At 49.8% G+C, this 20,693-nt stretch overlaps 4 protein-coding genes and 1 pseudogene across 6 annotated transcripts in view; 3 read left to right on the top strand and 2 right to left on the bottom strand.

Annotated features, from left to right (window-relative positions):
- ACER1 (alkaline ceramidase 1) overlaps positions 1–16,624 on the bottom strand; it is a gene marked incomplete at its 5' end in the record, with an annotated part of 55,184 nt that extends 38,560 nt beyond the window's left edge. Inside the window, 2 exons of one of the 2 annotated variants that reach the window (XM_079771898.1) lie at positions 383–535; positions 16,488–16,624. Of the gene's footprint in view, positions 1–382; positions 536–7,659; positions 7,839–16,487 lie in introns of those variants that run through there. The other variant, XM_079771897.1, reaches the window with a different exon arrangement.
- CLPP (caseinolytic mitochondrial matrix peptidase proteolytic subunit) lies at positions 7,971–13,980 on the top strand. Its single transcript, XM_079771667.1, has 6 exons — positions 7,971–8,186; positions 8,272–8,343; positions 8,884–8,980; positions 10,450–10,637; positions 11,424–11,529; positions 13,444–13,980. Exons 1-6 carry the CDS (start codon positions 8,001–8,003, stop codon positions 13,611–13,613), a joined length of 819 nt encoding a protein of 272 aa, XP_079627793.1. The 5' UTR covers positions 7,971–8,000; the 3' UTR covers positions 13,614–13,980.
- Positions 15,791–16,512, top strand: LOC307099863 (large ribosomal subunit protein eL21-like; annotated as a pseudogene). Its single transcript has one exon. The product of its transcript is annotated as a large ribosomal subunit protein eL21-like (transcript).
- A 698-nt stretch (positions 16,625–17,322) lies between the features above and the next one.
- ALKBH7 (alkB homolog 7) lies at positions 17,323–19,299 on the top strand. The gene is made up of 4 exons (XM_079771899.1): positions 17,323–17,659; positions 18,324–18,497; positions 18,586–18,710; positions 18,890–19,299. Exons 1-4 carry the CDS (start codon positions 17,456–17,458, stop codon positions 19,050–19,052), a joined length of 666 nt encoding a protein of 221 aa, XP_079628025.1. The 5' UTR covers positions 17,323–17,455; the 3' UTR covers positions 19,053–19,299.
- A 43-nt stretch (positions 19,300–19,342) lies between these two features.
- On the bottom strand, positions 19,343–20,257 carry PSPN (persephin). The gene is made up of 2 exons (XM_079771900.1): positions 19,781–20,257; positions 19,343–19,693 (listed from the first exon to the last, which is right to left on the bottom strand). Exons 1-2 carry the CDS (start codon positions 19,932–19,934, stop codon positions 19,386–19,388), a joined length of 462 nt encoding a protein of 153 aa, XP_079628026.1. The 5' UTR covers positions 19,935–20,257; the 3' UTR covers positions 19,343–19,385.
- Between the last annotated feature and the right edge of the window lie 436 nt (positions 20,258–20,693).

Raw genomic sequence — 20,693 nt, 5'->3', positions numbered from 1 at the left:
CTCACCAGATCCTAACCCAGTAGTTCTCAACTGGGGACACTTGGCAATATCTAGAGATATTCTTGGTTGACACAATCAAGGAATGCTACTGGCATCTAACGGGTAGAGGCCAGGGATGCTGCTCAACATCCTACACTGCACAGGACGGACCCCACACTACTGTATTCAATCCCAAATGTTAATAGTGCCAAGGCTGAAAAACTCTGCCCTAAACCAACTCATCATCTTCCCCCAAAACCTACATCCCCATATCCATAAAAAAAACACCTCCAGTTACCCAATGGCTCCAGCCAGAAACGTTTGAACCTCCCTCTCCCTCACTCCCCATATTCAATCCATGCCTGAATTAATTAGATAATAGTAGGTGCCATAATGAACAAACCTTAAAATATTTGACGACTTAAACATGATTGAAGTTTGTTGCTCACTCATCTAAAATCCAAAATGAATGTTCCTATTTGGTAGGCGGCTCCCTTCCCAGGCTCCTTCTGTGGTTCCACCATCTCTATCAGGTCACTGCATTCAGCTGCCAGAGCTGGTATAAGGAGAAAGAGAGGGGAGAAGTCACACTTGCTTCCTCAACTCCTTAATCTGTAAGCATCACATATTATTTCCTTGCTAGGTTCATTGGTGAAAACATAGCACATGGCTCCCAAGATGCAAGGGATGCTGGGGAATGTAGTCCCTGAATGGAAGGGTGTGGTGACCACCTTCCAAGAGGGCCTTGATGTCCACCCCCTTTTGTAGTCCCCTGCCCCAGAGTGAATTATGGTTAGCCTGTGGAACCACTAGGATAATGTGAAAATGACAATGTCTGACTTCCAAAGCTGGGTCATATAAGACATTATAGCTTCCAGTTTGCTGTCTTGAATCATTAGCTCTAGGGGAAGCCAGACGCCATGTTGTGAGGACACTCAATTAATCAAGAGGTCCACTTGGGGTAGAACTGAAGCCTCCTGACAATAGCGAGCCATCTAATTTGTCCCACCTTCAACGTGCTAGCCATGTGAGTCATCTTGGAAGTGGATCCTTCATCTCTAGTTAGGCCTTTAGACAGCACTACAGCCCTGGCTGACATTTTGACTCCAACTTTATCAAAGACCTCAAGTCAGAACACCTAACCCACAGAAGCTATGTGAGATCATGTTTATTGTTACGATAATATTTGATGTTATTGTTGTAAGCTAATAAATTATGGGGTTATTTGTTACATAATAATAGATAGCTGCTACAAAGGAGAAGCATGACTTTTAGAGAAGAATTTGTCCTGCACTCTCAAGCTCTCTCTGTTCCACTTCCTGAACATTTCACAAATCTCTAGATCCTCCCTCACACTGACTCCACATTTCTCTTCAGAATGACTACACCTGCCCTATCACTGGCCTCCCTTTGTAGAAGATATTTGTCATGTTTTGTTGTTGTTGTTGTTGTTGTTGTTGGCTTTCCAGCATTCAATCATTTCATTTCTTTGGGGGATGGGGACTTTATTGCCTGTAGCAGAGTCCACCATGGTAGCAGTGCTGTCAGAGGTGGCTGTGACCTCCTAGCCAAATTTTCTCTAATGCTCAGTCTCTGGAACCTGTGCCTACTTTTTTCCAAGGTGGATTTTTCAGACTCCCACCCAAACTGGGGAACCTTTAGTGTCAACAAGATTCATTTTTGCTTTCAACCAACAACCCTGATTATCACACTCTGCCTCCACCATTGCCGCACACACCCCATTCTCCACCCATTAGCCATTCCTTCATTGATTCAATACGTGTTTACGGAGTGCCTTCAACGTGCTGAACACTGTTTTAGGTGATGAAATATAGTGGTGAAAAAGTAGAGAAAAACCCTTGTCCTGGTGAGCCTGCACTTTAGTAGGGGAGACAGTGGACAAAATAAGCAGTGAGTAGATCACATAAGAGTGCTCCTCAAACTTCAGTGTACATATGGACCACCTGGGGATTTTGTGAAAATGCAGATTCTGATTGAGCAGCTGTGGGTGGAGCCTAAGAGTCTGCATCATTAACAAGATACCAGGTGATGTTAATGCTGCTGGGCTGTGAAGCAGACTTTGAGTAGGTAGATATACTATGCTAATACGTTTCATAAAGAAAAAACAAGTCAGGGAAAAGGGATACTGTGCTGAGAGGGGAGGGTGGGGTTGTGGTTTGAAATGGGGTGTCAGAAGATTGATAATGAGTATGGACTCAATGGAGGTGAGAAGGGAGCCATGAGGATAACTGAGGGAGGAGCATTCCAACCACAGGGAAGAGCCAGAGCAAAGGCCCTGAGACGGGTGTGTGACTGATGAGCTACAGCAGTGGCTCCCAACCGTTTCTGGCCATGCCCCACCTAAGCATCTCTAAGATCCTGATGCCCCCTCTCTGTGACACACAATTCTTATCATTCAAAAAGCGAACTCCTCTATGGTACATCTACACAATGGAATACTATGCTGCCATAAAAAAGAAGGAATTCTTACCATTTGCAGCAACCTGGATGGAAATGGAGAGCATTATGCTAAGTGAAATAAGCCAGTCAATGAAAGAAAAATACCATATAATCTCACTCATTTGTGGATAATAAAGAACATTATAAACTGATGAACAAAAAGATAGATACAGAGGCAGTAAAGCATCAAACAGACTGTCAAATTACAGCGGGATGGTTGGGGAGAGGAGGGGGAGATAAGAGATCAACCGAAGGACTTGAATGCATGCATATAAGAATAACCAACGGATGCAAAACATTGGGGGGTGAGAGCATGTGTGGTAGTGGGGTAGGGGGGGGGCAATGGTAAGATATGTACACATATAATACCTTAATAAAAGAAAAAAAAATGAACTCCTATTCATGTGGAGGAAGCCTAAAAGGCCATTAACTTGATCTAAACAAGCTTCCAAAGAGTATGACATCCATGAAAGAGACACATAAAAAGAACGAAAGGACGGCTGAAATACTGAGGAAGAAATTGTTTAAAAAAATAATAATCATATGAACTGATATGAAAAAATAGCAAAGTTTCAAAACATAGAGAACTGAAATGCATAAATATGTCACAATATATATTTATGTACTGTATATGAGGCCCCTAGAACCATAAGAAATGCAAAAAATTCACTGTTAATTACTCATTCTCGAATTGCCCCCCTGAAAAATCAAATTGCACCCCGGGGGGCGTGTGCCCCACGTTGGGAACCACTGAGTTAGAGGAACAGCAAGGGGACCAGTGTGGCCTCAGTGGAGTGATCGAGGGGGAGAGTCAGAGGAGGTGAAGTGAGACTGTGGCGGTGCAGGAGGGGGACATCGTTTTAGACTGGGTAGAGCACTGTAGACTATTATTGGGACTTCGACTTGCGTGTGGTAGGGAGCTACAAGCTAAAAATAATGACATGAGCCCTAGCTGGCTTGGCTCAGTGGATAGAGCGTCGGCCTGCGGACTGAAGGGTCCCAGGTTCGATTCCCGCCAAGGGCACATGCCTGGGTTGCCGGCTCCATCCCCAGTGTGGGGCATACAGGAGGCAGCCAATCAATGATTCTCTCTCATCATTGATGTCTTTATCTCTCTCTCCTTCTCCCTTCCTCTCTGAAATCAATAAAGAAATACATTTTTAAAAAATAATGACAAGCCGATACCGGTTTGGCTCAGTGGATAGAGCGTCGGCCTGCGGACTAAGGGTCCCAGGTTCGATTCCGGTCAAGGGCATGTACCTTGGTTGTGGGCACATCCCCAGTAGGGGTTGTGCAAGAGGCAGCTGATGGATGTTTCTCTCTCATCGATGTTTCTAACTCTCTATCCCTCTCTCTTCCTCTCTGTAAAAAATCAATAAAATATATTAAAAATAAAAGAAAGGTCATTCTCAACATCATGGCCTTTTTAAAAAAATAAATAAATAATGACAAAAATAATCCAGTTAAGTTTTAAAAGGATTGCTCTGGCGGCTGCAAGGACAATAGCTTGTGGGGACACAGGAGTGGAAGCTGGGACAAATGGGAGGTGATGGCAATTATCTGGGCAAGAGATGAAGGTGGCGCAAGTCAGGGAGGCAGCACAGACTTGTGAGGAGGAGCTGAGTGCTGGCTAAATTTGGAAAGCTGAGCCAACTAGATTAGCCAACAGATTGGATTTTGGGTGCTATGAAAAGAGGGAATCAAGGATGATTCTACCTTTTTTAGGATGAGCAGGTGAGAGGATGAGGGAGGGATGCACAGGCTGGGGGATAAGAGCAGTAATTCCTTTCAAACATGTTCATTTTGAGTTGCCTAATTAGACACCTAAGGGTAGATGTGAGGGAGGGAGGTCTGGAGTTTAGACAGATTTCTGGGTAGGAGAGATAAATCTGGGAGCCAGGCCGCACACAGGTATTTATTTATTTGTTTGTTTGTTTACTTATTTAAATTTATTTCAGAGAGGGAGAGGAAAAAAGGGATAGAAACATCAATGATGAGAGAGAATCACTGATGGGCTGCTTCCTGCACCATCAGGAATCAAGGCCACAACCTTTCACACCATGTAAATTCTTTTACTGCCTCTGCTGAATCCTCCAGTGGATCTACAGGTGCCTACAGTACCGCCCAAGCCCTTTCCCACCACTCACCGCAGCCCTTACAATACCGCCCCTCCTCATGGCACCTCCCTCTCACCTCAGCCACCTCCTCCCCGCCCTATACTCCAGCCACTGCACTCCTGTCCTCAAGGACAGCAGGCCTACTCCTGCTTCAGGAGCTCCGTACTTTACTGCTCCCTCTGCCTGATCTGTATGTGGTTTGGTCCCTTACTCCATTCAGTTCTTGCTCAAATGTCCTTTATCAAGGCGGGCTTCCTAAACCACGGTAGGTTAAACAACCTTCCCCGTCATTGGCTTCCATGACACTGCTGTAATGTCCCCAGCACTATCTGAAGCTCAGACTGGTTTTTAGGGTCTCTTTGTAAGGGCTGGGGCCCTGCCTGTCTTGCCTGACACCACATCCCTAGCGGCTAGAAGAGATGTTTTTGTGGGGTGGTGGCAGGGACAACAGGCTGAGGCTAATGTGGGTAGACAGGAAGGCCTGTCAAAGAGGCGAGAGGGGTGAAGAGGAGGGCACTGAGGCCTGGCTTTACTGCTCTGGACCTTGGGCACCTGCCTTTTTTTTACCCACTTTTTAAGTCAGTGACTTTCAACTTGGAGCAATTCTGCCCTCTGTGGGTACACTTACTAGTAGCAAAGTCTGAGGCACTTTTGGTTGTTCTGACGGGGGAAGGAATGCTACTGGCATCTAGTTGGTGGGGGGGGCAGGGATGACGCATAACAGCCTATAACACACAGGACAGCCTCCTCCCACTCAACAAGGAATTATCCAACCCAGAATGTTATTAGTGCCAAGGTTGAGAAACCCTAATATAAATGACATGGAATAAAGTAGGATAAAACAGAAGCATCAGAAGACATTGCTCGAAGTAAGGACAAGTATAATTTCATAAAACTTGTGTATTTTTGTGTCCTCTGACACTATATGAGATGTATTTCTCCTTGTGAGTCCTAATCAAAAAGGTTTGATAACAGCATCCCAAGGGCCACAGAGCTGAGTTCACTTCTACAGACAATAATAAATAAATAAATAAATAAATAAATAAATAAATAAATAAATTGATGGGACTGTTTTGGACAGCCAATGAAACCAGGCAAACATTCCAGAGAGTTCTTGAGGTAGCAAGGGGGCCAGGGAAGGCTTCTCTAAGGAGGTGACATTTGAGTGGAGGCTCAGAAGGTAGATTCAGGAAGAGGACACAAGAAAAGGCTAGGTGACTGTACGGAGCTTGGCATTTTTGAGGAACAAATGTCACCGCTGGAGCAGAACAGGGAAGGAAAGTGGAAGGAGATGAGGTTAGAAGATAGCAGAGTGATAGGGAGCCAAGGGGAGGGTTTTCAGCAAGGAAGGGGCATGGTTCAATTAGCTTTTATGAGGATCACTTAGCCTGCTGAGTGAAGAAGTATCAGCGGGGCCCCCTACAATGGTGAAGTTGGAACACCTATGAGCTGGGTGTGTTGACAAAAGAGGTGAAAAGTAGCTGAACTTTGAATAGACAGCAGATATCTGGGAGGCAGGGAGAGCAGGGGTTGTGGTGAAGTTCTGAGGGGAAGGATGCCGGGGTGGTGACAGCTGATGGCCCTTCTCCCTAGCACAGGGTGGGAGCTCAGGCCCTAAGGGAACCAGCTAGGCAGAGCCACCCACCTGACTCATAGCAGAAACTGGGACAGCCTGCACTGCCCACCTACCTCCTCAGTCCTCCGGGGAAACGCCACGCCTAGTGCCTAAGTGCCAGCTCCCCCTATGCCCCACCCGCCACCAGTGAGACCTACGTCTGGGCCTTCTGCCAGGGGTACTGTCAAACTCTTCCACTTCCATGTCCTTCCCTCTGTTTTTCCCCCAAGTCCATAGAGTGACTTTCCTCCCTGCTCTATCTCCCTATCAGACTGGGATCTTCTGAGGGCCTGGAGGGTACAAAACCACCCTTACCTAGGGCACCCAGCATTGAGTTTAGAGTCCAGCACCTCAATATTGTCCACCTAGAACTCCTACCTGAGTCAAAGTCCACTTCAAATAGACCCTCATTTGAGAGAACTTCTTGGACCTGAGGGCCTGAGGCACAACAATCCTAGGACCAGGTTATCATAATCCCCATTTTACAAATGGGAAACTGAAGCTCATGTACAAACAACCAGTAAGTGGTGGAGCCAAGATTTGAACTCGTGATTTCAATATGCAGGCTCAACAGCAGGTATCCTTAAATCTGTGTGGCATTGATCGTCACCATCTTCCAGATGAGAAACTTCAGGCACGGAGGGGTTAAGCAATGCACCTAAGATCACACAGTAAGTCCCACAACCTGTGGTCCCTCCCTCCATCCCACACTTGACCATAAATGAATGCCAAGGTCTCGCAGGAGTCGGCCCCATCAAGCTGAAAGGTCACTGAGGCCAGGGCACAGTGAGCACAATGTTGATATTCCTGCCCCCTCCACCCCTACCCCACACAATAGAAATCCACCTGCTCGTGTTTGGCAGTTGAATTATATTTTTTTTATTCTCGTGAAGATATTTTCTCATTGCTTTTTTATATACAGTGGAAGGGAGGCAGGGAGAGGGGAGAAAGAAACATCCATATGAGAGAGACACATAGATTGGTTGCCTTCCACACCTGGTCCCAACTGGGAGAGGGGAGGAACCTGTAACCCAGGTATGTGCCCATGACCAAGAATTAAACCCAGGACCCTTTGGTGTACAGTTGATGCTCTAACCAGCCAGGGCTGATTTTTATTTATTTATTTTAAAATATATTTTTATTGATTTCAGAGAGGAAGGGAAAGAGAGAGATATAAACATCAATGATGAGAGAGAATCATTGACCCGCTGCCTCCTGCATGCCCTCTACTGGGGATCGAGCCCATAACCTGGTGCCCTTGACTGGAACTGAATGGAACTCGGGACCTTTCAGTCTGCAGTCCTAGGCTCTATCCACTGAGCAAAACAAGCTAGAGCTGATTTTTATTTTTATTATTGATATGAGAGAGAGAGAGAGAGAGAGAGAGAGAGAGAGAGAGAGAGAGAGAGAGAGAGAGAGAGAGGTGGATGTGAGAGAGATACATCAATGTGAGAAACACCCACGGTTGCCTCCCCAAAGCACCCCTACCTGGTATGTGTCCTGACTGGGAATGGAACCCGTAACCTTTGGTGTACAGGACAATCTCCAATTGAGCCACCGGGGAGGGCCTAATGTTGATTTTTTAAAATAAGTAATGAACGGCAGAATATTATGACGAATTTGTTAGGAAAGGGACTCGAACTGGAGGTTCTAAAACTTCTCCAGCTTTGCCTGGATTCCACTTCCTCCCATGGCTCCGCCCCGCCTCTGAACGTGCCCGTCCAACTTCCCGGAAGTGGGCGGCCTAGAGAGCTAGCGCTGTGTGCGCAAAGCACGCTAGGAGTTGTAGTTCCGCCGTCGGACGGAAGCCGGGAGGGACGAGCGGCGGGATGTGGAGCGGAATGCTGGTGGGGGGGACCCGGGTGGCGGCAGGAAGGTGCCCCGCGTTATGGCCTCGCCTCGCCGCCCTCTTCCCCACACAGCGGATGCCCGAGACGGGTCTGGCCCTGCAGCGGAGCTTGCACACGACGGCGGCCCGGGCTATCCCGCTCATTCCCATCGTGGTGGAGCAGACGGTATAGTGGCCGGCGGAGAACAGGCCTGGGGGCTTGGGCTGGGGGCACGGCCGCCCTGACCCTCACCTCCATCTTTCTCCTCCAGGGTCGTGGCGAGCGTGCCTATGACATCTACTCGCGGCTGCTGAGGGAGCGCATCGTGTGTGTCATGGGTCCGGTGAGCACCCAGCACGCTGATCCTCCCTTGCTCCTGCCCGGATCCTAGGCGCCCCTTATCCTCGAATCCCATTGACTCCCTGACCTCTCCCATTTGACTTTCCTCCCTGGGCTCCGCTCTAGTCACAACCTGACACCCACTTCCTTGTACATAAGCCTTCTGACTACCCCGCCCCCGGCCCCACGTACTCCCCACCATTCCCTCCTGACCCCTTCTTCAAACCCTCCTCTCCCTGATTTCTGAACTCCCTCCCACAGCTGTGATCCCGTCCCGGTTCCTAGACTCCAGTCCCCCGACCCTTCTGACCCCTTCCCGTCCTGTGCTCAGAGCCCACTGACTCTGCCCTTCCTATGCCCCAAACTCCCTGGGTCCCAACCACCCCCTACATACCCTCCTGAATCCTGAATTCTTTCCGACCCATCTTACTTGGGCTCTGACAGTCATCCTAGTTCCCTGACTCATCCCCAGCCACGCCAAAACTTGCCTCCCTTAGCCCTCTCCCCACCATCACCTGGGGACACCTATCTTCCCCACTTGCAGATTGATGACAATGTGGCCAGCCTGGTTATCGCGCAACTGCTGTTCCTACAGTCTGAGAGCAACAAGAAGCCCATCCACATGTACATCAACAGCCCTGGTGAGCGTGGGGAGGGGGGGAAGGAACCCCTAAGTTCCAGGGGCACTGCTTGGATGCACTAGGTGACTCAGGAGATTCTGACACACACACACACACACACACACACACCTCTTTCCCAACCCCATCAGGGATGTTATCTCTCTGGAGAAAGTAGGGATTCAGAATTAACTTCAGAATCCCAAAAGTGTCTTGAACCCTCCAAAAACTGCTCCTTGCTTTTAAGACTAGGTCCACAAACTTTCAGCTGAATTTTCCTCTTTGATCACAGACATAACTTTTTTTTTTACAGTTGAGTTGGTATTCAATGTTATTTAATATTTATTTCAGGTGTACAGCGTAGTGGTTAAACAATTATTTACAAAGTGATCCCCCTGATGACTCCAGCACCCATCTGGCACCATGCATGCTTAATACAATTTTATTGATTATATTCCCTATGATGAACTTTAATCCTTATGACTATTTTGTGACTGCCAATTTGTGCATCTTAATCCCTTCACCTTTTTCCCCAATTCCCCCCTTCTCTGGCAACCATGAGTCTGTTCTCTGTATCTATGAGGGGGTTTTTCTGTTTTGCTTGTTTGTTTATTTTGTTCTTTAGATTCCTCATATATGTGGAATCATACGGTATTTGTCTTTTTCACACACATAACATTTTACCAACCTGACCTAGTTGTCAACATTTTAAAATTGGTAGATTCCACCACCACCACCACCACCACCCTCTCCCCTCAAAAAAGGAATAGCCAATCTTGATTGAATGTTTACTATGCCAAGCACTTTTCTACACACTTTATGTGCATTTGACTTATTTGATCCTTATGGCAACCTCACCGAGGAGACACTGGCTCCGAGAGGCTAGGTAACTTGCCCAGGCCACACAGATGATAGATTGTCCAGCCAGGGGTTATACCCAGGCAGGCTGCCTCCAGGCTTCACCCTCAGCCACATCTCCGAATTTCTAGTATCTCTTAAAAATTTGGCAGATCTGGTCGCTCTGGGCCCACATGCACATGTGGCAACAAGTCACTCTGGAGCAAGCACTCTCATTTTGTTCCCACCTGGCCTGGGTCACCTGTTCCCACCTGACCTGGGTCACCTGTTCCTGTCACCTCCCTCCCCCCTGAGGTATTTGTAGACCCTGCTTTAAAGAGCTGCATCTAGCCCTAGCCCAGTGGCTCAGTTGGAGCATCGTCCCATGCACTAGAAGGTTGTGGGTTCAATTCCTGGTCAGAGCATATACCTAGTTGTAGGTTCAATCTCTGGTTGTGGCATATATGGGTGGCAGCCAATCCATGTTTTTTTCACATCAATGTTTCTCTTTCTCTCTCTAAAATACCAACCTTTGGGAGAGGATTTTTTAAAAAAACGACTGCATTCACACCAACTCTACCTAAGATCAGGGCCTAATATAGGGAAAGGATGGTGGGAGGAGCTGGCACAGCCCCTAATTGCGCTCCCACCCATAGGTGGCCTGGTGACCTCGGGCCTGGCCATCTACGACACGATGCAGTACATCCTGAACCCCATCTGCACATGGTGTGTTGGCCAGGCCGCCAGCATGGGCTCCCTGCTTCTCGCCGCGGGCACCCCAGGCATGCGCCACTCGCTGCCCAATTCACGCATCATGATCCACCAGCCCTCTGGGGGCGCCCGGGTGAGTGCCAGGCCCTGCAAGCTGCTTCAGGGATGAGGGACAGGGGTCAAGACAGAAGGACTGACTGGGTGAAACTCCTGTGGGGATGTCAGTGTTTTAAAATGTAGCGTTTATTATTACTCAGCTACTGTGAGGTCAACAGAAGCCAACTGCTGTTGAAAAGAGTCTGTTACTCACAGTCTCCAAAAGGAAGGCGCATGCCAGGCTATGGCAGGGACACACGGGCAAGCGCCAGGGTTGGCCAGGAGGCAAAGGGAGCAGGAAGGAAACATGACAAGAGCCTTTATTGTCGTGTCTGTGGGGAAAACTGGGGGCAAGGCAAGATAAACAGCCTTAAGATTGGCTCGTCTGAATAACTGTAACAAGCTCCGAGGTGTAATAGCTCTCCCTAGTTGTATGGCAACTGGCCTTGGGGGGATCGGGACAGGAATAGTGGCTCAGAATCCAGGCAGTGGTGGGAATATGGCCTCTGAATTGTCTGATTTGCACACGAAAGGTGTGCTTTTAGGTGAGCTGCTTGCTATCTCTAGGAATTAGCTAGCCCTGGTAGGGACCATTCCTCTAGGTCAGTGAGGTCCAGATACAGAAAATAAGATAATATATTTAATCCAGGAAGCCTTCCTGATGGTGGTGAGGATGAAGCAGCGTGTAGAGGGACTTAAAGCCCTGGCCCACCTGCCTGACCACTGGCAGTCCAAAGTCCAGAGGGGGCTCCCGGGTCCCCATCTCCAGCCTTCCCATGAGTGCTGACACTGGTTCCAACCTTCTCCTTGGGACGTCCCCCAGGGCCAAGCCACAGACATCGCCATTCAGGCAGAGGAGATCATAAAACTCAAGAAGCAGCTCTACACCATCTATGCCAAGCACACCAAACAGAGCCTGCAGGTGATTGGTGAGTGCCCTGCCCCAGGCAGACCCCACCGCTCCCCTTCCTTTATTTGAACCAACACAGGTCTAAGGGTCAGGCTTGTGCTGAGCCAGGGCCTCTCAACCTTGGCACTACTGACACTCGGGGTCAATCATTCTCTGTGGTGGGGACTGTCCTGTGCACTGTAGGGTACTGAGCGGCACCCCTGGCTGCCACCCTAGATGCCAGGAACACCCTCTCACCATGACAACCAAAACTATCTCCAGACATTGCCCAGTGTCCTCTGAGAGACAGAATCACCTCCAGTTGAGAACCTCTGTTCTAAGCACCTAAAAAAAAAATTTACAAAAACTTCATTGAAATGGGTCAAAAGGTTTGAGCAGGGCCTTCCACAAAGAATATTCCAAGTGGCCAAAAAGCCTAAGAAAAGATGCTCACGCCCGGCTGTGCTGGCTCAGTGGATTGAGCATCATCCCATGGACCAAGAAGTCCCGCATTCGATTCCCAGTCGGCACATGCCCAGGGGTTGCAGGCTCGATCCACAGTAGGGGGCGTGCAGGAGGCAGCCAATCAATGATTCTCTCTCATCATTGATGTTTCTATCTTTCTCCCCATCTCCCTTCCTCTCTGATATCAATAAAAATGTATTTAAAAAAAAGAAGAAAAGATGCTCACCATCTTTAGTGATGCTGTTTAATCATGACATTATGAGATATGAGGGAAAAGAAATTAGAAATTAAGGCCACATTGAAATGGATACCATTTCAATCCACTGGAATGGCTAAAATATAAAATACTGACAACATCAAATGCTAACAAGAATGTGGAACAACTGGAACGCTTATCCTGCAGGCCAGAGTGAAAATGGTAGAGCCACTGAGGCTCTGACCTGCAGCTCCCTAACTCCAGCTGTTTGGCACTACTGGCGAAGGCTAAACATGCGAAAAGATGCTGGGGTTCCCCCACTCAGCATATATGGGAGAACTGAGTGTTTATGTCCATCAAAGATGCAGACAGGAATGCTGATGGCAGTCCTGTTCATACAGGCCCCAAATACAGATGCTCACAGCAGGAGAATGAGTGCATTGGTGGAGGTTTATTCACAGAGTAGAATACTATACAGCAGTGAGAGAATGGTCCACAATGACATGGCAGCCTGGAGGAATCTCAGAAACCTAATGCTGAGTGGAAAAAAGAGTAAACATTGTGATTCCACATATTTAAAGAACAAAAACAGGCCTAACTGTTAGGCCACTGTTACGATAGTGGTTACTCTTGGGCAGGAGGATGTGGTGACAGGAAGTGGGCTCAAGCAGGGTTTTAGGGGGTCTAGTGATGCTCTTTTTTTTTTTTTTTTAAATCTTCACCCGAAGATTTTATATATATATATATATATATATATATATATATATATATATATATATATATTTAAATTGATTTTAGACAGAGAGGAAGGGGAAGAGAGAAAAATATTAATGTGAGAGAGAAATATCGATCAATTGTCTCCCATATGCACTCCGACTGGGGATCGAAACCACAGTCTAGGTAAGTGCCCTGACTGGGAATCGAACCCATAATCTTAGTGTACGGGATGACGCTCCAACCAACTGAGCCACCCGGCCAGGCCAATGTCCCATTTCTTGACCTGGGTACTGGCCGTGTGGGTATGTTCCATCTGAAATTTATCCCATTATCCACTTATGATTCATGCCCCTTCCCAGATTATCACCCATTACTAACAAGTAAAAAAGTTGAAATAGGTATTTTAGCAATGGTATTTAGAAACGAGCACCAAGTGGGAAAGGCATGTGCCCTGACGGGGAACTGGCGACCTTTTGGTGCATGGGACGATGCTCAACCAACAGCCACACCAGCGAGGGCTCCAAGTCTCTGCTTTTAACCACACATGTCCTGTCTCCCGCTTCCCCCCTCCCCCAGAGTCGGCCATGGAGAGAGACCGCTACATGAGCCCCATGGAGGCCCAGGAGTTTGGCATCTTAGACAAGGTTCTGGTGCACCCACCTCAGGATGGTGAGGACGAGCCTGAGCTAGTACAGAAGGAGCCTGTGGCAGCGACAGCAGCAGAACCTGCACCCGTGAGCACTTGAGTGGACCTCACCCTTGGGAGGAAAGCTGAGGGGCCAGAAGCTACAGCTGCTGCACTGTCGGCTCCTTGCTGCTGAGCCTGGAGGAGCCCCTCGAGGACCTTTGGACTTGGGTGTTCCCTTAGTGGCGGGTATCCTGGCTGAGACACTGTGATTTTAAATTAAATCTTTGTAGTCTTTGCTCCCCTTCTGTGGCTCCTTCCTTCCCCTCTTCACCACCATGCAAGTGTATATGCTTCGTAAGGCCCCTTCTGCTTTGGCTCTGACCCTGACGCTCTAATCTTCAGCTCCTGAACTTCAACAACCTGGACTGAGCATATACACCATTCCACGCACTGTTCTAGAGGGCGCAACAAATCGTGAAGGAAACACAAAAATCCCTGTCCTCAAAGAACTTATTCTTGTGGGGGCAGACAGTTTAAAATCAGGAAAAGCAGTATGCAGGATGTGTATGTGTGACAGTTTTGGATGGGGTGGCCAGCGAAGGCCTTGCTAAGAAGGTGACACTTGAGCAAAGACCTGAAGGAGGTGAGGGAGGGAGCCATGGTGCTATCTTGGGACAGAGCAGTCCAGGCAGAGGGTATAGCGAGTGCAAAAGCCCTGAGGCAGGACTGTGCCTGGCACCTGGGAGGAACTGTAAGACTAGAGAAGATTAGAGCAGAAAGGGGAGAAGTACAGATTTCAAAAGGCCTGGTAGGTCTTAGCAATGAGGGAGATAAATTGCAGAGGGTTTCGAGGAGAGGAACAAAAAGAAGTATGACTATGGCCCCATGGAGATGTGGTGGGAGTGCAGGAGGCTCAGAAATGTGGAGGCCAGTTAGGAGACTATTGGAATAATCCTGATGAAGGCTGAAGGCCCAACCAGGTGGTGAGACGAGGTCAGATTCCAGCCAGGTTTTAAAGGCAGGGCTGACAGGTGGAATGTGAGATTTGAGAAAGAAAGTAATCTTCATAAACTCCAAGGAATTGGCCCAAAGCAGCTAGAAAGATGGAGAGTTGCTAACAGATGGGAAGGCTGGCGGGAGGAGCAGGTTTGAGGGCCGCGATCAGAAGCTGCTTTTGGTCTTGTTATATTTGATGCTGGATGAGCCTCAGACATCCCAGGGGATGGGTAAGTCTGGGTCGGGGATGGAAATAAAAATACAGGAGACATCAGTTTGTGGAATTCGTGGTCAGGCTGAGAACTGGCAGTTGGATTTGGCACAGTGAAAGTCACTAAGTGGCCTTAAGCACTTTCAGTGCTGTGGGGTCTCAGAAAGCATGGGCCGGAAAATACTGGAGCCAGACAAGTCTTTCAAGGAATTTTGCTGTAAAGGAGAGCAGAGAACATGGGACTGGAGCTGGAGGGAGAATTGGGGTGAATTTTATGTTTTTAAAATTCAGAGGACTTTTATTTTTATTTTTAAATATATTTTATTGATTTTTTTTACAGAGAGGAAGAGAGAGGGATAGAGTTAGAAACATCAATCAGCTGCCTCTTGCACATCCACTACTGGGGATGTGCCCGCAACCAAGGTACATGCCCTTGACCGGAATCGAACCTGGGACCTTTCAGTCCGCAGGCCGACACTCTATCCACTGAGCCAAACCGGTTTCGGCGAGAGGACTTTTAATTTGGCTATCTTTATCGGTTACATTTGGCTAAACTCTTCATTCTGGACAATTTTAAATATATACAAAAATAGAAAATACAGGATAATAAGGCCTCATGCACCCATCACACCAATTCAAGGCCAACTTTTTTTTTATAAATATGTTTTTATTGATTTTTTTGTTTGTTTGTTTGTTTTTATTGATTTTTGTAAGGGAAAGGGAGAGATAGAAACATCAATGAGAGAGAAACATTGATCAATCGGCAGCTTCTGGGATCAAGCCCACAACCCAGGCATGTGCCCTGACTGGGAATCAAACCAGTGACCTCTTGGTGATTGGGGCGATGTTCAATCCACTGAGCTACACTGGCTGGGCTCAAGGCCAACTTTGATTCGTTCCTCCCTGTCCCCCACTTCCCTGGATTATTTTGAAGCAAATCCAATTTTCATTACATCTATAAATATTTCAGTATGTATGTCTAAAGGGATAAGGAATCTCCAAAAAGGCAACCACAATGCCACTTTCAAACCTAAAAAAATTACAATAGCCTTTCAGGCAGAACCGCCATCTTCCAGTAATTCGCCAAAATGACTAACACAAAGGGGAAAAGGAGAGGCACCCGTGCTGTTTTCTCCAGGCCTTTTGGGACACAGGGAGTTGTTCTTTGGCCACATACATGCGAATCTACAAGAAAGGTGGTATTAAAAAAAAAAAAAAAGGTGATATTGTGGACATCAAGGGAATGGGCCCTGTTCAAAAAGGAATGCCCACAAATGTTACCAGGGCAAAGCTGGAAGAGTCTACAGTGTCACCCAGCATGCAGTGGGCATTACTGTGAACAAGCAAGTCAAGGGCAAGATCCTTGCCAAGAGAATTAACGTACATATTGAGCATATGAAGCACTCTAAGAGCCGAGATAGCTTCCTGAAACCTGTGAAGGAAAATGATCAGAAAAAGAAGGAAGCCAGAGAGAAAGGTACCTGGTTCAACTGAAGCGGCAGCCTGCTCCACCCAGAGAAGCACACTGTGTGAGAACCAATGGGAAGGAGCCGGAGCTGCCGGAACCCATTCCCTATGAATTCATGGCATAAGTGGAAAAAAATGAAAAAGACTTCTGTGCTGATAAAAATGTTTCTCTTAATTGAGTGGAAGTGTGGCATCCCTTCTCCCCCAAAGAATAAAGAAAACTTTGTGTCCTAAAAGAAAAACAAAAACATTTACAATATTTTCAAATATCCAACCAGTGTCCAAATTTCAATACTTACAAAAAATTAAAATACTTACAAATATCCAACCAATGTCCAGATTTCCTCAGTCTCTATTTTTCTAGCTTGTTGCAACAAGTTGATAGATCTCTAAGTCTTTTGTAATTGCAGGTTTCCCCTTAATCTCTCTCTCCCTCTCCCTCTTTTTCTTGTCTTTTTCCTTGAGATTCATTTGTTGGAGAAACAGGGTTGTTTTGTCTTCTAGACTTTGTTTGGATTTTGATGACTGGGTCAGGAAAGGTGGTGACATCTATCCTAGGTATTTCCTGTAACTTGGTGTATAAATCTAGAGAAATCTAATTGAAATGAAGTTCCCCTTTTTGGCAAGGACCTCTTAGCTGGGGGTGTGTGCTTCCATCAGGAGGCACAAAAAGTCCAGTTGTCCCTCTTTTCCTGACCTTAGCGGCTGACGAGAATCCTTGTCTAGATCCACTATATATTATTCCCATAAGGGCTGCAAAATGGTAATATGCCAATTCTACCATGAAGTGAAGGGGGTTTTGTTTTTATTGTTTATAAGGTGCAAACCAGCCTGTTTGTATGGGAATGGGTGATTCCCGGTTTTCCGCAAACTTGGTCCCATAATCGTGACCTGACGTCACTCCTCTGACCCCTTCCTCTCAGTCGAGTTGTTCTCTCCCCTTAACCTCTAGTCCTGGCCACTCCATAACGTCGGCTTTGGCCCAAATTCTACGGCCCCTAACCACCCCAGGCCAGATCCTGCCTTTGCCACCGGAGACGGACTTGCGGGACACCCAATAGTTTAAGCTACTGAGAGATGGCGCCCAATAGCGCGGGAGAGGAGGCGGGCCCTGGGAGGAGTCAATAGCTTAGGGAGGAGCCAAGCAGCAGCCAGTAGCCTTCCCCGAGAGGCGGGACGCTGAGGAAAGCCAATCGCTGGAGGCAGTCGGCGCAGCCGCACCCAAAGGCTCTGGGGCGGGGGTGTCGCTCTGACCCCGGCCGGTCCCACTCCGGGGCTCCGAGGCTATGGCCGGGAGCGGGTGGCTGGCGCTGCGGACGATGCCCGGGCCTGGCTGGGTGCGGGGCTCTGGCCCCGCCGTGCTGAGACGCCTGCGGGATGCGGCTGTGGTGCGGCCCGGCTTCCTGAGCGCGGCCGAGGAAGAGACGCTGAGGCGCGAGCTGGAGCCCGAGCTGCGCCGCCGCCGCTACGAGTTCGACCACTGGGACGCGGTGAGGCCGGCGGCGCTGGGGGCGGGACCGCGCTGGGGGCGGGGCCACGTCAGAGGCGGAGGCAGGGACGTTGGGGCGGGACGGGAGGGGTGCTCTGTGGGGCGGGGCTACCTGGGGGCAGTACCTAGGACGGGGGCGGGGCTACGGGGGGGACGGGAGTGTGGCGCTGGGCGGGGCGGGGCTACGGCTGGGGGCAGGACCTTGGGCCTGGGGTGGGAGTCTTTGAAGATGAGGGCAGGGCCATAACTGGAGGCAGGACCTGGAACTGAAGGGTGTTTGGGGTACAGGACCAAGGTTAGGTAGAGAAAGGGGTGTGGAGCAAGGTGAGGGAGGGTCACCGTTTGGGGGCAGAAACTGACACAACATTGAATATTGGGCGAGGCCAGCACTGGAGCCTGGATGTGGAACTGAATTGGAGCCAGAGGTTGGGTACAAAAGACTGAGGCCAAACTAAATGGGGCAGAGGTCAGGGTTTGAGTCCCAAGATCATGGCTTAGATAGGACAAAGTTTGTGAGTTGAGGGTGAGGTCAAGGGTCATGCTGGGAAAATCAGCCCTGGCTCTGCATTCTGCCCCTCCCTTCCTTAGTTTCCCTGTCTTCTCCCCAGAGCGCCCCCTACCCCCACCCCCGGAGTTTCCAGGCTTGACCTGAGCTCGCTCTGCAGGCCATCCATGGCTTCCGAGAGACAGAAAAGTCTCGCTGGTCGGAGGCAAGCCGAGCCATCCTGCAGCGTGTTCAGGCAGCCGCCTTTGGCCCAGGCCAGACCCTGCTGTCCTCAGTGCACGTGTTGGACCTGGAACCTCGGGGCTACATCAAGCCACATGTTGACAGCATCAAGGTGGGCAGAAGCCAGCAGCTTGAAGCTCCCAGCTGGGGTTGGGCCAGCCTGGCCAGAGCCTGACCTACCACCATGCTCCCTCTTCCAGTTCTGCGGAACCACCATCGCTGGCCTGTCCCTGCTGTCTCCCAGTGTCATGCGGCTGGTACACACCCAGGAGCCTGGGGAGTGGCTAGAACTCTTGCTGGAGCCATGCTCACTGTACATCCTTAGGTACTGCCCAACCAAGAAGCCACCCCACTAATCACTGGTCAGACACTACCCAGCACTTCAAGCACCTTCTCTCATTCAGCCCTCACAGAAAACACTACCTTCCCCTACACAGCAGACGCTTAGCCTGGAACAGGGGCGCCCTCACCCTACCCAGTCATAGCCTCTGTTTTCTCTTTCAGAGACTCTGCCCGTTATGACTTCTCCCATGAGATCCTTCGGGATGAAGAGTCCTTTTTTGGGGAACTTCGGGTTCCCAGAGGCCGACGCATCTCCGTGATCTGCCGCTCCCTCCCTGAGGGGGTAGGACCAGAGGAGCCTGGGCAGCCACCCCCAGCCTGCTGACCCCCAGGCCCTTTGCCCAGCTTCTCAGGGACACTGTTTGTGAATAAAGCTAGGAAATGGACAAGGTAGCCTTCCTTGCACTGGCTGTTTGCTGGGGCTGGGATCTGCAAGGGAAGCCCAGACCCTACCTGCCCACCAACCAGAAGCTAAGATGACAGGGTCAGGTGCACCCCACTGAACACAGAATCACAAGACCCCAGGATCAATTTCCTTTATTGTGTCCCCTGCTGGCATCCCCAGCCCACCCCATCTTCTCATCTTCTGGGCATCTAGGTCTCCAATAAACAAGTCATCAGACCTCTGGTGTGGTTGCAGGGCCTCAACTGAGCACCCTCAGCCACTGCAGCTGCAGGCAGCCGCTGAGAGCTGGGGCAGCCACTGCCAGCGGTGGTGATCATCCAGGAAGGCCACGTCAGCATAGCGGGTGGGCTGGCAGCAGGGGCTTCCATGTGCTCGGCCCTGGCTCCGCAGCCAGGCCAGCGTCAGGCTGTGTTGGGAGCGGGCACCTCGGGGACAACTGCCAGCACAATAGTGGAAGATGATCGTCTCCTCCGAAGCATAGCCCAGGCCCAGCTCCACCACTGGCAGGGCCAAGCTCCGCAGCTGGCATGGGCCAGCCGGGGCTCGGCGCAGGCGGGCACCTGGGTGGGGACAAGGGGCAGTTGACAGTGGTCAGGGGTTGGCCAGGAAGGAGTTGGGGAGTCACAAGGGGTGCTGGGGGTCCTTACCCAGCTGTGCCTTCCAGGTCCCTATGTCTGCTGCTAGCTCAGACGAGAGCGTTCCCTCCACCATTGGAGCCCTTGGAGTACCCGGGTCCCCGCCGAGGCCCAGCTGCAGGGATAGGAGCAGCAGAGAGCCGAGCAGGACTCTTCCTATGGCCATTGTGACGAACAGGTCCTGAGGATGGAGATGTCCTGCGCTCTCAATTTATCCCCATCTAGGCTGGGAAATAACCGCTTCACTGCCGGATGCTGCATGGGCACGAAGGCCCCATGTCCCCCCACATCCTCAGACCCAGGCAGGCCAACTCCCTCTGTCCCACATTCTTTCCTTCTAAGAGTTAAGGGCTCACCCCCACATCCAGACATTCCATAGATCTATTTCTGACACCCCCTCCACACCTTGATTTAAGAGTTGTTGCGGCAGCCAGGGCCCAGCCCAGGGTGAGCAACCAGGGTCCCTGCCCCACTGTCCCACCTGCCATCTGGAAGGAGAGGTGAGGGGGGGGGCGTTCTGTGGGTCCCCCATTGGGGCCCCTCCCCATTCAAGCAGGGTGCTGAGGCTCAGGAGCCCCTGTGTTGGGCACCAGGTGGAATGGATATGTGGGGGCAGGGGGAGCGGGAGCAGGAAAGAGGTGGTTTGGCAGGTGAATTAGCTATGGGGACTCATCCATCATGGCTCCAGCCTAGAGGATTAAGACATCGTGCCCCTGTGTCTGGGCCTGGCTGAGCCAGTGTCAAAACAGGAAAAGGGAGAGGCTCTAGGACAGCCAAGAGTTAGGACACAAGGGGCCGGAAGCTCACCCTGCAGGGTCTCTAGAAGGCCCACCTGAGGACCCTGGAACCTCAGCCCGGTCCTGGTGTCCAGAGCATCAGCAAGAAGAGAGGTGACTCCCACTGGGTCTTAGAGGCAGTTGCAAAT

This window comes from Cnephaeus nilssonii, assembly GCF_951640355.1.
Source record: "Cnephaeus nilssonii genome assembly, chromosome: 5".
In the NCBI taxonomy this organism is placed as follows: domain Eukaryota; kingdom Metazoa; phylum Chordata; class Mammalia; order Chiroptera; family Vespertilionidae; genus Cnephaeus; species Cnephaeus nilssonii.
This window is presented reverse-complemented; position numbering and strand designations above follow the sequence as displayed.

Excerpts from the sequence above, each read along its gene's own strand:
- CLPP (XM_079771667.1), top strand. The coding sequence starts at position 8,001 with ATGTGGAGCGGAATGCTGGTGGGGGGGACCCGGGTGGCGGCAGGAAGG. Across the intron at positions 8,344-8,883 it reads TCGTGTGTGTCATGGGTCCG|ATTGATGACAATGTGGCCAG; the intron begins GTGAGCACCCAG and ends CCCCACTTGCAG. Across the intron at positions 10,638-11,423 it reads AGCCCTCTGGGGGCGCCCGG|GGCCAAGCCACAGACATCGC; the intron begins GTGAGTGCCAGG and ends GACGTCCCCCAG.
- PSPN (XM_079771900.1), bottom strand. The coding sequence starts at position 19,934 with ATGGCCATAGGAAGAGTCCTGCTCGGCTCTCTGCTGCTCCTATCCCTG. Across the intron at positions 19,694-19,780 it reads GACCTGGAAGGCACAGCTGG|GTGCCCGCCTGCGCCGAGCC; the intron begins GTAAGGACCCCC and ends GTCCCCACCCAG.
- ALKBH7 (XM_079771899.1), top strand. The coding sequence starts at position 17,456 with ATGGCCGGGAGCGGGTGGCTGGCGCTGCGGACGATGCCCGGGCCTGGC. Across the intron at positions 17,660-18,323 it reads AGTTCGACCACTGGGACGCG|GCCATCCATGGCTTCCGAGA; the intron begins GTGAGGCCGGCG and ends CTCGCTCTGCAG. Across the intron at positions 18,498-18,585 it reads CACATGTTGACAGCATCAAG|TTCTGCGGAACCACCATCGC; the intron begins GTGGGCAGAAGC and ends TCCCTCTTCCAG.